The sequence below is a fragment of the Mustelus asterias genome, chromosome 26 (assembly GCF_964213995.1).
Source record: "Mustelus asterias chromosome 26, sMusAst1.hap1.1, whole genome shotgun sequence".
NCBI lineage: Eukaryota > Metazoa > Chordata > Chondrichthyes > Carcharhiniformes > Triakidae > Mustelus > Mustelus asterias.
The window spans coordinates 37,139,310-37,157,949 of record NC_135826.1 but is presented as its reverse complement, the minus strand read 5'-3'; the positions used below and the strand labels follow the sequence as shown (position 1 = coordinate 37,157,949).

General features: G+C 44.4%; 1 protein-coding gene across 1 annotated transcript in view; it reads right to left on the bottom strand.

The window, feature by feature from the left end:
• Positions 1 to 18,640, bottom strand: part of fbn3 (fibrillin 3) — a 268,519-nt gene that overhangs the window by 53,196 nt on the left and 196,683 nt on the right. Inside the window, exons 40-50 of the mRNA XM_078198473.1 lie at positions 18,416 to 18,541; positions 16,608 to 16,757; positions 15,866 to 15,937; positions 14,080 to 14,205; positions 13,846 to 13,971; positions 12,795 to 12,920; positions 12,580 to 12,696; positions 9,939 to 10,067; positions 8,444 to 8,563; positions 3,842 to 3,967; positions 1,933 to 2,085 (exon numbers count right to left, since the gene is read on the bottom strand). Of these exons, the coding sequence (XP_078054599.1) occupies positions 1,933 to 2,085; positions 3,842 to 3,967; positions 8,444 to 8,563; positions 9,939 to 10,067; positions 12,580 to 12,696; positions 12,795 to 12,920; positions 13,846 to 13,971; positions 14,080 to 14,205; positions 15,866 to 15,937; positions 16,608 to 16,757; positions 18,416 to 18,541 (1,371 nt within the window). The remainder of the gene's footprint in view (positions 1 to 1,932; positions 2,086 to 3,841; positions 3,968 to 8,443; positions 8,564 to 9,938; positions 10,068 to 12,579; positions 12,697 to 12,794; positions 12,921 to 13,845; positions 13,972 to 14,079; positions 14,206 to 15,865; positions 15,938 to 16,607; positions 16,758 to 18,415; positions 18,542 to 18,640) is intronic.

Below are 18,640 nucleotides of genomic sequence, written 5' to 3'. Positions count from 1 at the left end.
AGGGTTTAGCGGGGTAACTACATAGGGTTACAGGGATAGAGCCTGGGTAGGATTGTTGTCAGGGCAGGCTTGATGGGCAGAATGGCCTCCTTCTGCACTGTAGGAATTCTATGATTCTATGATATAGGTCAGAATCCCAATAGGCTTTATGATTATTTTCTGTACTTGACAATTTAATGATCTATGGACTTGCACCCCAAATCTCTTTGGACCTACGCTGCTTCTAGTTTTTCACCATTTGGAAAATATCTTATTGTAACCTTATTACGTCCAAGATAGATAGCCTCACATTTGCCTGCATTGAAATCCATTTGTCACAGTTTTGTGCATTCAGTTAATCTATTAATATCTCTTAAGAATTGTATGTTTCCATCTGCACTGCTTTCAGTGCTGCCTATCTTTGAGTCTTTGGTAAATTTGGATATGTGGCTTTCCAGCCCACCATCTAATTTGTCAATAAATACAGAGAATAGTTGAGGCCCCAAAAACAGATCCTTGCAGGACACCACAGGTCATTTCCTGCCAGGGACAGTATCTGTTTTAAAGTTTTAAATTTATTTATTAGTGTCACAAGTAGGCTTACATTAACACTGCAATGAAGCTACTGTGAAAATCTCCTAATCGCCACACTCTGGTGCCTGTTTGGGTACACTGAGGGAGAATTTAGCACGGCCAATGCACCTAACCAGCACGTCTTTTGGACTGTGGGAGGAAACTGGGGCAACCAGTGGAAACCCATGCAGACACGGGGAGAACATGCAGACTCCGCACAGACAGTGACTCAAGCCGGGAATCGAACCGGGTCCCTGGCATTGTGAGGCAGCAGTGCTAACCGCTGTGCCACCGTGCAGCATTATTCCTGCTCTGTGCCTCCTGCCACTCAGCCTGTTTTCTAACTAGGTTAGTCATTTGCCTTCGCTTCCTTGAGTTTCAATTTTATCTGATATTTTCTTAAGACAGACTCTATTAAAATACAGTACCTGCTGGCGGTCCATGTTATTAACATTCAAAGCCATTCCTCTGCTTTAGTCACCCCTTCAAAATATTCAGGTAGATTTGTCAGGCAAGATCTACCCTTTACAAATCTATGCTGGCTTTCTCTCATCAGTTGAAAATGTTCAGGCTGCCAGTCGCTCTATTCTTAATGATGATAATTTCCTGACAACAGATGTTAGGCTAAAATATCCTAGAATTTCCTGGCATGGTTTTCTCTCTGTCACCTACTGCACAGTAATTGCCTCTTTTAAAGGAAATATTCCCAAATCCAGCAAACTTTGGAAGATTATTGTTAGGGCAACTGCAATGTTCTGACCTACTTGTTTTAAAATCTATAGTAGCCTCATATTTTCTCTCACCCAGACTAAGCCTCCCTGAAGTTTCAATCAATTTGGCCCACAATTCCCCTGGAGTTACCCACTCACATGAAAACCAGGGCCGGGATTTTCTGGGCCTACCCACTGGCAGGATTAGATTCCGTGAAGATGAAACCCACCGTGAAAGTGGGTTCCTCGGTGGCAGGACGGGCAAGCCACGTGAAATAACATAGACATCGGCGGGACTGGAAGATCCCACTGAATGTGACTGCTCCCCCACTCTCTGCAGTAGGTTACCCGGTGGCGGGACAGGCAAGCCATGTGAAATGCCATGAACATCTGTGGGAATGGAAGATCCCACCTATGGCCAATGGCAACCCCCCCTCAGTGCCAGAAGACACGTGCAAGGGACTGGAAAATCCCACCCAAAGTTTCCTCCGCATTTCCGTAAAGCTATGACAGCAAAGGGAGATCATCTCCGAGGAAATTCCAGGCTTTTATTTTACAAATTGAGACCCAATACAGTTCAGAGTCGATGTAGGAGTTCACTGCACTAACTTATCAAACCCTTAGCAAGCACTGCTAACATAGTCCAATTGACAGGAAAACAGAAATCTACCTTCTTCTTCCTGAGGGCAAAGTTCGCATGGGTCACCCCAGCCCTCTCCTGGCATCTTGCTACAGCAACAGCGGGCTTTGGTTGTATTAAAGGCCTTGGGTACAGAACACTTGCCATTATCAAACCTGGTGAAGCAGAAACTCTGCCTGGTATCTGAAAGGTTAGAATCCAAAAAGTAATAAATATCCAAAGAAATATTAACAGTTTCACAGTGACACATAGCTTACGATAGATTGATCTTTGTTTAACAAGGCAGTTTAATCAGAACATTTCAGTTCACATTGATCAGCTATTACTTATCCGTAACACTTCCAATTGTCTAAACATGAGTGAAATGAGAATCAACATGTTGCGGTGCTTTGCTCATATTTGTTGGTGTTGGTTATTAGAAACTTGGGGGAATTTGCGTGTACAAAAACCATGGATTAGGGTCAGGTCATGTTAGTCCTTAAAGAATCTGAGTCCTGACTTATGGAGTCAAGGGTAGGTAGCCAGGACTAGAGTTGGCAATTTCAATATCTGAATGAGGCCAGCAGCTGATTAACCCCGTTTCACAGGTTTTCCAGTCGGTAACCAGGTTGCTCAGGCCTCGGGAAACTGAAGAGAGGCTCGGACAGTTTTGGAGAGAAGCTAAGTGACATGTACCCCACCTTCGGTAGTGGGCGTCAGAGAATCACCCGTGCCTGGGTTCGTGGAATGGATCTAACTGATCCCGCGGCCTACTCTGGATTGCTCCCTACCTGATTGGAAGAGGTGCCTGCCAATCAGACTGACCTCTGAGTGAGAAACCTGATAGGGCTAGAAGAGCATGCTCTGGAGTTAATGGTCGGGATTCTCTGGCCTCATCCGCGGTTGCGATTCTCCAGTCCCGCTGCTGTGAATGGCGATTTGGCTGAGCGCCAGACTCTCTGTTCTCGCTGGCGGTGGTGGCGGGACATATGACATCGGAGAATCCCAGCCAATATGTTTTCTGCCCAAACGCCCATGACCCCCCACACGCAACTCACCCCTGTTAACACTCAGAGCTAAAAGCCTAACTCGGGTGGAGGAGGGTAAATGGTCTCTTAATTATCACTTAACCAAATTATCGAATCGAAGGGCCCAAAGTTGAGGTGAGGGGTAAGGCTACAAAGCAGATGTAATTTGCCCTGATGGCCTGATTTTCCACAGGAACCAGATCTGACTAGTTTGCACTCGATGTATCCACATTTCAGTGGCAGCAACTTGAGCCAATCCCACCTTTCCTGTGTCAAAAGTCTGCAGTCCCAGAGTAAACCATGAATTTGGTTGGATATACATTGCACAGACCTAACAGGAGCCACATACACTGGGAGCAAGTGTGGGTTCGGTCCTGAATTTCACAGAAAAGTTTCACGGTGAAGGTAATCAATCCTTTGGCACAACTTCTAATTCTAGCAATCTCTTCCCCATCAATATTCTGAGATGCAATTCATCTTATCCTGGTGTCTTTTCTATTTTTATCTCCATATTATTATTTTTAGTAGTTTCCTGTTGAATATATATTCCCATTAGTGACTCTTTCTCACCCTCCTCAGACACAGTCTCGCTCTCAATCTCTTCAGGTAACCCTACAGTCCCAATCCACACCCTTTTCATGCAGTTCTACAGTCGCATTCCCATCTTCTTTAAGGTACTCCTACAAATAATGTGGATGTTGAGCATATTTGAAATTTGGTCAATGAAAATGGAGCTAGATTTATCAGATGGAATAGAGTTGTATTTTGCTACATACATTGTAACGACACATATTAAGCGTACAATCCACCTGAACACACTTGTTGAATAAGCACGATTTACCAGAGTATGTACGTGCAGCTGAGTGCCACGTCCTACCCTTTGGAGGGGCACCCTGTCCAAGGATGCACACTCTCCAACTTGGCTCACTTACCAAAGCATCTCCTTCCATTCTCAGAGAGGACAAATCCAAGTGCACAGTTGCACTGGAAGCTTCCAGGTGTATTTGTGCAGAAGCCAAACAGGCAGATGTTAGGATCCTCCTCACACTCATTAATATCTGTAAACAGATAAACAGAAAATCAAAATTATTACAGCACTTTTAACCGCTTTCATCCAATTTATTAATTGCAACAGAAAACTGAATTATAGTTTATGCAAAAATGGCATCAGAGGGTCAACCCTGGATGCCTCCAAATCCGACATCCACATTTTTATGGTAGGCGGGTGGCGATAGGAGGGGTTAATAAAGCAGATTTTAGATTGCACATCTGTGGCTCATACTGGCAGCTGCATATATATAACAGCATCCACCTCCACTCGTGCTTTTGGGAGGTAGGTGTCTGAAACCTGAAGTGTGCAGATTAGACCCGATAGGAGCAGGTCCGAACCTTGTGGATTCACTTTTATAGCCAGAGTATCCTTTTGCAGAGGCATGGTATCCCTTTGGATATGGTTCCAGGACATCTTTGGGAGAGATCAGGTGTACTTTAATGGAGGTAAGGTGCCTTTTGCAACATGTAATGTATCCTTTGGGAGAAGTCAGCTGCCCTTTGGGATTGTTAAAAGTAGACATCAATGTGTGTAAATAATGCTTGAATACATTGGAACTGTCAAAGAATGTCAAGCTGTCAAAGAACTGTCAAAGGTGTCAACGAACTGTCAAGCTGTCGAAAATTGCCAAGCTGTCAAAAAACTATCAGAGCTGTCAAAGAACTGTCATCATGTTAAAGGAATACAAAAGGTTCAGAGAGCTAGACGATGATAGGGATCTAGATGAGTATACGGCTTGTAGGAAGGGACTTAAGAACGAAATTAGGAGAGCCAGAAGGGGTCACAAGAAGGCCTTGGCAGGTAAGATTAAGGAAAACCCTAAGGCGTTCTATAAATATGTGAAGAGTAAAAGGATGAGATGTGAAATGTGAAGGTGAGAAAGTCTGTACAGAACCGGAAGAAATAGCAGAGGTGCTTAATGAATACTTTACCTCGGTATTCACGGTGGAAAAAGACCTGGGTGGTTGTACTACAGGATTGCGGCGGACTGAAAAGATTGAGTATGTGGACATTAAGAAAGAGGATGTGTTGGAAATTTTGAATAGCATCAAGATAGATAAGTCGCCGGGACTGGATGGGATGCACCCCAGGTTACTGTCGGAGGCGAGGGAAGAGATTGCAGCGCCTCTGGTGATGATCTTTGCATTGTCGATGGAGACAGGAGGATTGCGGATGTGGTTCCTATATTCAAGAAAGGGAATAGGGATAGCCCAGGAAATCACCGACCGGTGAGTCTGACCTCAGTGGTTGGTAAGTTGATGGAGAAGATCCTGAGGGACAGGATTTATGAACATTTAGAGAAGTTTAGTATGCTCAAAAGTAGTCAGCACGGCTTTGTCAAAGGCAAATCGTGCCTTACGAGCCTGGTGGAGTTCTTTGAAAATGTGACTAAACACATTGACGAAGGAAAAGCGGTAGATGTGGTTTACATGGACTTCAGCAAGGCGTTCGATAAGGTCCCCCAGGCAAGACTTCTCGAGAAAGTGAGAGGGCATGGGATCCAAGGGGCTGTTGCCTTGTGGATCCAGAACTGGCTTGCCTGCAGAAGGCAGAGAGTGGTTGTAGATGGGTCTTTTTCTGAATGGAGGTCGGTCACTAGTGGAGTGCCCCAGGGATCTGTTCTGGGACCCTTGATGTTTGTCATTTTCATAAATGACCTGGATGAGGAAGTGGAGGGATGGGTTGGTAAGTTTGCCGACGACACAAGGGTTGGTGGTGTTGTGGATAGTTTGGAGGGATGTCAGAAGCTGCAGCGTGACATAGATGGGATGCAAGACTGGGCGGAGAAGTGGCAGATGGACTTCAACCCGGATAAATGTGTAGTGGTCCATTTTGGCAGGTCAAATGGGACGAAGGAGTATAATATCAAGGGTAAGACTCATAGCAGTGTAGAGGATCAGAAGGACCTTGGGGTCCGGGTCCATAGGACTCTTAAATCGGCCTCGCAGGTAGAGGAGGTGGTTAAGAAGGCGTATGGTGTGCTGGCCTTCCTCAATCGAGGGATTGAGTTTAGGAGTTGGGAGATAATGATGCAGCTTTATAGGACCCTCGTCAGACCCCACTTGGTGTACTATGCTCAGTTCTGGTCGCCTCATTTCAGGAGGGTTGTGGAAATTATTGAAAGGGTGCAGAGAAGATTTACAAGGATGTTGCCTGGATTGGTTGGCATGCCTTATGAGGATAGGTTGAGGGAGCTCGGTCTTTTCTACTTGGAGGGAGGATGAGAGGTGATCTGATAGAGGTGTACAAGATGTTGAGAGGTATAGATCGGGTGGATTCTCGAAGGCTTTTTCCCAGGGCTGAAATGGCTGCTACGAGAGGACACAGGTTTAAGGCGCTGGGGAGTAGGTACAGAGGAGATGTCAGGGGTAAGTTTTTCACTCAGAGGGTGGTAGGTGAGTGGAATCGGCTGCCGTCAGTGGTGGTGGAGGCAAACTCGATCGGGTCTTTTAAGAGACTTCTGGATGAGTACATGGGACTTAATAGGATTGAGGGTTATAGGTAAGCCTATATATAAGCCTAGGTAGGTAGGGACATGACCGGCGCAACTTGTGGGCTGAAGGGCCTGTTTGTGCTGTATTTTTTCTATGTTCTATTATCAAAGAACTCTCAAAATTCATTGGAACTGTCAAAACTGCCAAGATATTTAACTCAGCTGGGCTTTACTATTTAGAAAAGTGTGAAGTTTTAATAAAGAAATCACTGCCAGCTATTTCACTCTCTCCATGTGACATGAGTCTGAAGATTATCATTATAGGATTTGTGCTGCATGACTGGTTTTACAACCTAACATCATCACATTGGGGTGACTGTTAAGTGAGCAGCTTGATTGACAGCTCTAAGTCGTTCATTAGAAATTAAGTACTTCAGTGAAATGTTTGTTTTAATAAGAGATTAGTTGAAGGAATTTCAATGTTTTTTTTTACTTAAGGAGAGTGTGTTTTTAATGTAGTGACCTCATCAATAGACACAACTTTATTTGGTGTCAGAGGGACACAGAAGTATGAGGGTCAATGGGGGTGGGCAAATGGGCAAAGGGTGCATTGGGGTTACAATGGTCCATGTTGGTGGGTGGAAGGGTACATGAGTAGGAGGAACAATGGGGTGGATAGTGGAATAGGGGGTATGAGAGACCATGAGGGTGAGTAGAGGGGCACAGTTTGGCACAAAAGGTATGGAGGTCCATTGGGAGGGCCAGGAGGGCATACATTGGCATGGATGGGTGAAATGGGTGAGGGCTGAAGGGGTATATTTTGTTTTATTGTTGTTTCTCAATCTTTCACACAGTGCCATGCACAGTGGTAGGCATTCTGACCAGTCCACCTCTGCACTTGACAACCTGCACACTCATTCCGAGATGGCAAGCCCGACTTCTAATCCAGCCCAGCCTCCCATTCCGGAACAAAACTCCCGATTTCAGGGTCTCTTTTTCCCGGATCAGGTTTAGGGAGCTGGGAAGTGTCCTGACTCTGTGCACCTGACCCAGGAGCGAGAATCCTGGCCACTGTTTTCTCATGTGCAGACTAAACAATGCTGGGCAGAGACAATGAATTTGATATCTGGACGCTATGGTCGGAACCCTACCACCTCGCCCTCCGCGGAATCGGAGCGGGCGAGGGTCCGACAATGGAAATCTCCGTTGACCTCGGGCGGGAATTTCCAGACTCGCCCGAGCGAGGCTGTAAAATCCCGCACTGTGAATCTAATAACTGTATTTGTACAATTGAAATTATTCTTGGCAGACACTTCCTTCTCAATGACCCATGCCATGAATCAGGTTTGTGTGGATATTGGGTGAGAACAGCATTGATTTGGGTTGAGTTACACCCACTCTGGAGTAATGGGCTACACAGTCACATGTTTTAGCTCCCACTTGACGAATATCTACTTGGATAATGAACTGAAAAATACTGAAAATGAGTAGACCCCCATATCAGAGAGAGCCAGCACTTGTAAACACCATATCACAGAGACAGGCAATGCCTTTGGACTTCAAATGAGAGAGTCACTGTCTGTGACACCCCGAGCACAGTGAGACAGTGCATGAGGACCCCATGTAACAAAAGGTTCAGCAGTCAAAAAAAGTACTGAAAACCAGCAGCCGGTGAACAGCAAGTGTCAAAGCAGACAGGCAGGGAGGGGAAAACTGAAAGGGAAAAATCTTTTTGGAGAAAAAAGAATTTAATCTTTAATTACAGAAGTGGCTGGTTAATTCATGTAACTAAACAGCATCAATTCCCCAGAATCTCCAGCTTCCACTGAGCTGTAGGATATTAGTGTTAGTTCTGGGATTCTTTAACCTTGCATTGTTCAATGCTGCACAGTGAACCATGTCACCCAACTCTCTTAGAGTCAGTACCAAGAACCATGGCTTTCTGAGTCTACCCCTCTTAGTGGGGGGGCGGGGGGGGGAACTGGTTTGTATCTTCAAACTCCAGCTACACAACAGTAACCCAGCATTCTTCCATTTCATTCTATTTACCGATGCAATGGTCATTCTGTACTTCGTACCCAGGTGGACAGATACATCGGAAAGAACCATCTAAATTCTGGCAGGTCCCAGGTGCACAGGTGCCGGGGTAGCTGATGCATTCATTGATATCTAGAAGAGGAGGCAAAGAGCAGAGATGGGAGCAGAGCTAAATTACACACGGTTTGGCAATCATACAACATACAGTTTATTTCAACTCTCTTTGAGAAATACAACGAATAATCACACCACATATAAACAAATGCAAAATAATTCAAATGCTTTCATGGATTTGTTGCCTGCGATATTTTAGATTAACAACATGATAATACTGAAACAAAAACAGAAAATGTTGGAAAATCTCAGCAGGTCTGACAGCATCTGTGGGGAGAGAAGAGAGCCAACTTTTCGAGTCCAGTTGACTCTTTGTCAGAGCCCATGGTTTTTCCAGCATTTTCTGTTTTTGTTTCATATTCCAGTGTCCGCAGTATTTTGCTTTTATGGTAATAGTGAACACTTACTGGCTTTGCATTAACTTCCCTCCTACACTGTTTTAGCAGAGAAAACAACCTCACTGCCTTTATGGATAAATCCTCAGGCACAAAGTTTATTGTATAAAATCCTACAGGCTTATAATTTCTCCTTACTTTGCCCCAGTCGCAAAGTGCTCATGTTGGATATATCCATGAAATTATGGGAAAAGACACTGGAATGTAAGAAATACTGAAGGACAACAAAAGAAAAACAATTGACTATCTAAGACAATCCATCTCGTACCCAACTCTTTATCAAATCTCAACAATCTCGGACCCAACTCTTTATCAAATCTCAACAATCTCGGACCCACACTCTATCAAATATCATTCATCTTGTATCCACATTCTTTATCAAATCTTAACAATCGCGTACCTACATTCTTCAATAAATTTCACCCCGATGGTACCCAAGTTCCCATTCTGGTAGTACACTCCTATCTCTGCGTTTAATCAGCACCTCAAATGTGCTGAACTTTTAAAGAAAATGCTATTAAACATTGTATGCCCATTGAGAAGATTTCTTGGGAAAAAGTTCATAGTTTGTCGAGAAGCCAAAGTCCAAGCATTATCTTCTGTACTTTCCAGACACGGATTGGCAGCTCAAAATGTGACTGAGCGACCACACAAAGGAACAGCAGTCCCTGAACTCGATAGCTCAGGCCACAGACAGGACAACTCACACTCGGCTGCCGTGCTGTAGCTCAGTGTGATCCAGTGATTGAAGAGGGGTAACAATTATGTGCAATGAAGTTGTGTCTGCCTTATTGGAAATATTTGTTATCGATGAACATTGAGCTATGCTGGAAACTGTGTAAATGTGCATGTCCCTCTCAGGTGTGACATGGGGTTTGCCGTATCGTTAATGTGGAGAATAAAAACCACTAGTTGTGATCTGTGGAGGATCTTTAGTCAGTGGCTGAAGTAAAACTCAACCAACAAGGTTACAGACGGACAAATCATTGACCACTCACCAACACAATTCTTCCCATCAGGCGGCAGCTCATAGCCATCCTGACACAAACACTGGAACGATCCGATACTGTTTATACACTGTCCGTTTCTACAGACCTGCCCAATCAGAGTCGAGCATTCATCGATATCTAAAAAGAGGAAACGTAATGTCAATCTGCTTTCAAAATCTGGACTTGAGGTTTTTAACTGATTCTGAAACTGAGCAATGTGTAGACACAGGAATGAAAAAAATTGCTGAATAGACTAGAATATAAAAATGAAATAACCAAGTTAGATGAAATATTGTGATGGTTATATTAAACAAGCAATGTGTTATTCATATTAAATTTTAAATGACTACAATTTGCAGGTTTTTAAAATCTAAGTGTGGTGTCCCCTATTCCCAACGACCTGGTTTTTCCCATCTCTTTTCCCACACTTTACCTTTTGCTGGTTCTCTATATAGTGAGACTAGGGGCGAATTTATCGGCCGTGTCATCCCAAGACCAGAAAATCCCACCCAACGGACCTCTGCATGGTCCTGTGCCTCGTGCTACGATTCCCATGGTGGGCAGGACGGGAAAATTCCACCCTAGATATCTCAGTTGTTGCCCCATACTGTACTGCAGGAGTGAGTTATATAGGAATAGACTGAATTAATAATACAAAGATCATTTACAGTGTTACAGCTGTAGACTTCTGAATGGACTGTTTAGTAATCTCACACCCACTGTGGTACCAAGATGTTCAGTGCAGGAATACACTAGGAACATAGGAACAAGCAGGGGTCGTTTAGCCCCTCAAGCCTGTTTTACCATTCAGTGAGATCATGGATGATCTCATGTACCCGTCTTTGCCCTGTATCACTTCATACCTTTGTTTAACAAAACTCCATCAAGCTCAGATATAGAATTAACAATTTAATTGGCATCAATTACCATTTGTAGAAGAGAGTTTCAAACCTTTGGAACCATTTATGTGTGGATATGTTTCTGTTTTCCTAATTTTCAGACTATGTCCCCGAAACTCCCCGGACTCCTCAGGCAGTAGAAATAGTTCTTACCTGGTCCATTCCCATTAATAATTGAAAACTTTGATCAATTCACCTCTTCAACTTCTAAATTCTGGGGAGTACAACCCTGCTTTGTGTAATCTCGTCCTGCAATTTTATCCTGGATTCTAGCTATCATTCTGATAAACCTACATTGCCCTCTTTTCCAAAGTGTGGTGTCCAGAACTGCTCACAATACTCCAGGTGTGGTCTGACCAGAGCTTTGTACAGCTGAAGTATAACTTCTGCCCCCTTGTATTTTGTCTCCCTGGATATAAAGGCCAGCATTCTATTAGCTTTTCGGATTATTTTTGTGTTCATAACATTTTAGTGTACCTGGACCCTGAGTCTCTCTGGACTCCCACTGTTTCTAGCTTACACCATTTAGGAAATACCCTGTTTTACCCTTTTTAGATCCAAGGTGACTTCCCTTACGTTTCCCTCCATTGAAATCCATTTGACGCAGTGTTGTCTATTCACATAATACATTAATATCTATTTGAAATGTTATACTTTCATCTACATTAGTTGCAATGCTGCTTATCTTTGTGTCACCAGCAAATCTGGATATGTATGTCTTTTCTATTCAATCATTCAAAGCATTAATATCGTGAATAGTTGAGGCCATAACACAAACCCCTTGTGGGTGGCACAGTGGTTAGCATTGCTGTTTAACAGCGCCAGGGACCCGGGTTCAATTCCCGGCTTGAGTCACTGTCTGTGTGGAGTTTGCACATTCTCCCAGTGTCTGTGTTGGTTTTCTCTGGGTGCTCCGGTTTCCTCCATCAGTCCAAAGATGTGCGGGTTAGGTGGATTGGCCATATTAAATTGTCCCTTAGTGTCAAGGGGACTAGCTAAGGTAAGGTAAATATGTGGGATTACGGGGATAGGGCCTGGGTGGGATTGTGGACGTGCAGACTCGATGGGCCAAATGGCCACCTTCCGCACTGAAGGATTCTATGACACCACTAGTCACATCCTGCCAATTACAGTACTGGCCCATTACCCCTGATCTTATAGAACCATAGAATCATAGAATCTTAGTAACCATACAGTGCAGAATGAGGCCATTTGGCCCATCGAGTCTGCACCGACTCTCTGGCAGAGTATCTTACCCAGGCCCTGTCCCCATAACCCCACATCTTTCCCCCACTAATGCCCCTAACCTACACATCTTGGAATATTAAGGGGCAATTTAACATGGCCAATCCACCTAACCTGCACGTCATTGGACACTAAGGGCACAATTTAACATGGCCAATCCACCTAACCTGCACATCTTTGGACAATATCTCAATAACAACATCACTGTTAATAGTTTTCGATGGGTTCACCACTATTCTCATTTGCCTAATATAATTGTAATTTTTTTTGTGTGTTGATTTTGACATTTCTTTGATATTTGAAGTTTAATTTGTGGTGTGTGCTGATCTGCACATACCAAGAGATGGATAAATTATGCTTTAGGGTCCATGCTTTAGAGAGGGAATGTCTGCTGCTAATTTCAGAATGTGGTTGCTTACATTTATACTGCAGCAAAATGAAGAATGATTGTGAGGCTGGGTGATGTTTAGTGTTGGGGGGTATTTTCCAGAAACTGTTTCCCTTACCCATGCAGTCATTGTTGTGAGTGAGGTCAAATCCAGGGAAGCAGAGACAGTTGTAAGATCCAACTGTGTTCTTGCAGGTTCCATTTCCACAGGGCTGTCGGTCACACTCATCAATATCTACAACACAAACGTACACACAGGTCACTCACCACCTCACATTCAAAGAACAGATTGGTTTCTGTGGGTGAATGATAGGACACTGCAAGATGTCTTACCCATGCACATTGTTTGGTCAGCTGTTGCTTTGAATCCATTGTGGCAAAGACACCGATAACTTCCTTCTGTATCGATACACTCTCCATGGCTACAGACATTTGGGATCTCTTGACACTCATTACGATCTATCAGAAAAAGACACTGGATGAACCATACACCATATCTGTAGAATGGTGAACTCTGTACACATCACCCAGAGGACATGAGGTCTGTACACACCACCCAAAGGGAGAGTGGGGGGCCTACACACACCATCCATAGGGACAGGTGGGGTCTGTATACACCATCCATAGGGATAGGAGATCTGTATACACCATCCATAGGGAGAGTGGGGGGTCTACACACACCATCCATAGGAACACGGGGTCTGTATACACCATCCATAAGGATAAGAGGTCTGTATACACCACTCATAGGGATAGGGGGGGTCTGTACACATGATCCATAGGGACAGGGGTCTGTACACACCACCAATAGATACAAGTGGGTCTGTATCCACCATTCACAGGGACAGGGCTATCTGTATTCATCACCTATAGGGACAGGGGGGGTCTGTACACACCATCCATAGGGACAGGGAGATATGTACATACCACCAATAGGTACAGATGGGTGTGTATTCACCAGCTATATGGACAGGGGGTGTCTGTACACATCATCCATAGGGACAAGGGCTAATGGGACAGAGAGGCCTGTATACTCCACCCAAAGGGAGAGAGTTTATATATGGCATGCATTAGAACAGCCTGGACTGAACAGTAGATAGTCTGAACTTCCCTTATAGAGTGGTGGAGACAAAGACCCTGTAATAATTTGGAAAAGAATTAGGTGTGGCCCTCAGGTGATGTTGGGGGCAGCGGGGGGGTGGGAGGGGGAGCTCTAACCACTTTCTGGATAAATGAATTAAGTTGATATCCTTCCTTCCCACACCCAGTGACATTTCCCACTCAGAATTTTCAAAAAGACAGCTGTAGTCTGCTGGGAGCTGTGATATTCTGCAAGCGAATTGAATTTGGCAATCCGTGGAGAGTACATCCTGCCACTACTCACCCACACAGGCTCCACTCAGCGAGAGTTTGAATCCTGGGGAACACTGGCAGCGATAACTGCCTGGGATGTTGATACAGTCGGCGTTCCGCTGACACAGGTTATCTCCATTGGTGCACTCGTCAATATCTACCCCGAAACGGCAGGCAGAGAGAGGGTTTTGTTAGGACAGGAGGTGTAAATACGACAAACTGAAATGCATCATTATAAAGACACAGCCAGAAGGTGACTCTTTACCTTCGCAGATCAGGAACACATTGTTGTAGCTGAATCCCATTGGACACTCACAACGGAAATTCCCGATCTGGTTAATACAGACGCCGTTAGCACAAATTCCTGGGATTTCCCGGCACTCATCAATATCTGCACATGAAACAGATGCACAAATTAGGAGCTGGAAATCATTCCCAGTGTCGCTCAATAAACGGACAGGTTGCTTGGCTCATTCCAGTTTAATCTGAAACCATTTAATTTAGATTCACAAAGAATGATTGGCATTAAATTATTTTCTTATTGGGAAAGAACAATTTTCCATTAACAGCTCCATTCCAACTGAATATTGAAGACATTGAACAAGAGTTTATTTTCGCACTGACCTGCCTTTTTGTCTTAATCTTTCATGTCCAATATTCAGAAATGTTTTGTTGACTATACTTGGGCTGGTTGAATGGAGCACATCATTTAAAACTCTATTCTGTGTGTATGAATGAATTCAGTGCATGAATTAAACTCAACTCGGCAAAGTGAGGGGCACCCAACCAGGTTGTGTAGGGGATGCGTCTGATCAATATCTGACACTGTTTCATTTCCACAGCTATCATTGCAAGTCTAAAAACCCATTGACTGCACTCTTCTCCATTGCACCCTGTTCACTGTGCAAAACAATGATCAAAGTGATAGGACATCAAGAAGGGACTCAGCGAAAGAGTATGACACAGGTTCTAACACTCCCTCTGATGCAGAACACAAGCCACAGAATATGGGCAGATTCATGCTTTAACTTCTTCAAACTGTACTGTCACATTTTTTATGGGTGGCACAGTGGTTAGCACTGCTGCCTCACAGCACCAGGGACCTGGGTTCGATACCCGGCTTGGATCACTGCCTGTGCGGAGTCTGCACCGTAACAAGGGTTAAAATCACCCAGAACTGACTCAAGCAAACAGACAGTGGGTAGATTTGTGCAATAGTGTGTGTAGGTGAGAGTGAATCTCCATTCTTATTTCCATTGGCTTCATGATCTACCTCATTGTGTGCACAGATTCCAAACAGTTGTTGACATTAGTTGATAAGAGCCAACAGGGGAGGGAAGGTACTACCTTTACTATGAAGCTAATGTAACTACTGGTTGACAAGGTGGCACAGTGGTTAGTCTGTGCGGAGTCTGCACGTTCTCCCCGTGTCTACATGGGTTTCTTCCGGGTGCTCCGGTTTCCTCCCATAGTCTGAAAGACGTGCTGGTTAGGTGCATTGGCCATGCTAAATTCTCCCTCAGTGTACCCAAACAGGAGCCGGAGTGTGGCGACTAGGGATTTTCACAGTAACTTCATTGCAGTGTTAATGTACTGTATTTGTGACACTAATTAAATATTAGGAATATGGTGCCTAGTTAGAATTAATTTTAGTTTCGATTTTCCACCTATTCAGACCAGGAACCCGATTGGAGCCCGTGGGGCCTATGAATCCTGATTACCTTGACGCCCATCTGGAATCCCAATTTTTAGCCAATGCCGCATTCGGCGAGGAGTCGGGATTCCCATGGGCCATCTGCCGAGGACGGAGAATCCCACCCAAGAACATATTTGGAAGAGTTTTTCTATGTGGCAAAGCTCAATTATTGCTGTGTGCTGCTGATTTGTTTATCAATGTAATTAATTAAAAGCTATCACATCTGATAGTATGGCCTGAAAACTGTTGCACATCAGGGTGCCAAAAATCAAAGCAACATATGGCTGCAGGGCTAAATGACTCTCTATAACAGTTGCCATTTGCAAGAAACCTGTAGAAAGCAGTGGGCACTCACCAACTGGTTTGCCGGTATGGATGTCAATGATAAACCCAGGAGCCTGATTCCCACACAGGAGCTGATAGTCAGCTAGAAGAGAATGTTCACAATTATACCTCTCACGCATCATCACTTGCAGTCAGCATACAGTTATCGCTTAGCCTCACAGTGCAGTCATCTTAAAGCATTTCTTAATAGTCAGTGCACAACAAACATTTCATTCGTGGTGCCTCGGAAAAGCAGCCAGCATAATCAAGCACCCCACGCGCCCCGGACATTCTCTCTTCCACCTTCTTCCATCAGGGAAAAAGAGACAAAAGTCTGAGATCACGTACCAACTCTCTCAAGAACATTTTCTTCCCTGCTGCCATCAGACTTTTGAATGGACCTACCCTGCATTAAGTTTCTCTACACCCTAGCTATAACTGTAACACTACATTCTGCACCCTCTCTTTCTTACCCCACTATGTACTCTATGTAGAGTACGCTTTGTCTGTATAGTGTGCAAAAAACAACACTTTTCACTGTATCCCAATACATGTGACAATAACAAATCAAATCAAATCCACTTCACTGACCAATCACCATCCACCTCACTGACCAATCACTATTGACAGCATTACAAATGTTAGATTAGTAGGGACATTACTTAGTCTAGCATCTTTTTGATAAATGATAGATTACAACCGCTCCACATCTCCCTCCCCAGGCTCCCACCTCACCTCCACGGCCCACCCCCTCCCCCCTGTTCCTGACTCACGTGTGGCCGGGGTCGGGCAGGGTTCACACGGCTTGTTCCATCCCTTGCCCACGTTGTACGAGCAGCAGCACATCTTCTTAGTCATGTTGAAGGAAAGTTCGTTCTCACACGTATCATTGAAGTTCCGATAGCAGACACTCTTCCTCATATCTATCACAATTCAGAACACAAGTGTTTTTAAATCCGCCTGGTGAATATAAAACTCTCTCTCAGTTAGAGCTAAATCACTGGGTGCAGCTTATATACACCGACGCTGTTTAGACTGAAAAACCCTATCTGGTTCCCAGGTATCTGAGCAAATTTGGACAAAGGAAGAGGTAGAAGTGGTGTTCACATAAAATACAAAAGAGGCAGTGCTGATTCCACTGTTAAATCTCTCCACCTCTTTCTTCTCCTTTAAGATGCTCCTTAAAACTTACCTCTTTGTTCTAATATCACTTATTGTGGTGTGGTGTCAAATTGGGTGGCATGTTGGCACAGTGGCTAGCACTGCTGCATCACCGCACCAGGGACCTGGGTTTGATTCTCGGCTTGGGTCACTGTCTCTGTGGAGTTTGCACATTCTCCCTGTGTCTATGTGGGTTTCTTCCGGGTGCTCTGGTTTCCTCCCACAGTCCGAAAGATGTGCTGGTTAGGTGTATTAACTATGCTAAATTCTCCTTCAGTGTACCCGGACAGGTGCCGGAATGTGGTGACCAGAGGTTTTTCAGAGTAACTTCATTGCAGTGTTAAAGTAAGCCTACTTGTGACACTAATGAATAAACTTAAAAAACTTTAATTTGAGTGTCAATACTCCTGTGAAGCTCCATGGGATAGCTTACGACGTTAATAATGCAAATTGCTGCTGTTGTCTCCCTGAATTACGCCCCTCCCTTGTACTCCTGCCACCTCCCGGGGTCAGGTTCATGTTTTAAAATCACAGTCTAGAATCATAGAATGGTCAGCCATACAGCCCAGGAGGGGCCAGTTGGCCCATCATGTCCATACTATCCCTTTACAAGAGCAACTCAGCTAGTCAAAAAGCAGGAACAGGCTATCCAGTGGATGGCCAACCATGATCATAATGAATGGCAGAGCAGGATGGAAGGGCTGAATGGCCTACTCCTGCTCCTATTTTCTATGTTTACTCCACTGGACTTTACGTTGCAAATTTCTTCTCTTCAGGAATGGGGTCAGGAATCCTGCAATCGGGACCCTCTCCCCACAGCGCCATTTTTAAAGGGCTCCTGAGTCATCGAGACTCGGTGAAAATACAGGCCTGAGTGTAAATGGGGGGTGGATTTATCCAGGTTGTAGAAAAGTGGTCAGCTTGTGTTTATGATCTGGAGCTGCTCCCATGGGTCTGAGTTTATTACACTGTAGAAGTAGCTGTGAATAGCCTCCGCCAAAGAGCTCTGATAGATTATGGAGATATTGACCCACTGTTATACTGCATTGTACTAGTATTTGAAGAAATATTTTGCATGGTGTAAATTCTGGGTCATGTTCTTAGCTCCACTACTGATGAAAAGCAGGATAAAGGGCGATGGGGAGCAGGCAGGTAGAGTTGAGACCAGGATAAGATCAGCCATGATCATGTTAAATAGCAGAGCGGGCTCGAAGGACTGAACCGCTCCTAACTCCTATGTTGTTGTTGTTTAGTATTACATTGGTATTATATCCTGAATACACCATTAGCGTCCCTGTGCATGAAGCTGACCCACACTCCCCTATAGCTTTAATCCTGCTGAGCTCTTGTGAGTATTTCACGTTGATCATCATTCCCTCTTGTGTATATCTGAGCCCTCGACACAAAGCAAGCCTCTTACCCATACAATTGTTTCCTCCATTGACCTGCATGTACTCCGGAGGGCAGACACAGGTATAGTTGCCCAAGGTGTTGTAGCATGTTCCGGGCCCACAGATTCCGATGTGAGTGGTGCACTCATCAATATCTGGATAAAGACATCCCATTCAAATTAATTAAATACCATGAACGAAGGACAAGCAGAAAGGAGAGATGAAGGAGATGCAGTGGATGTGGTGTGTATGGA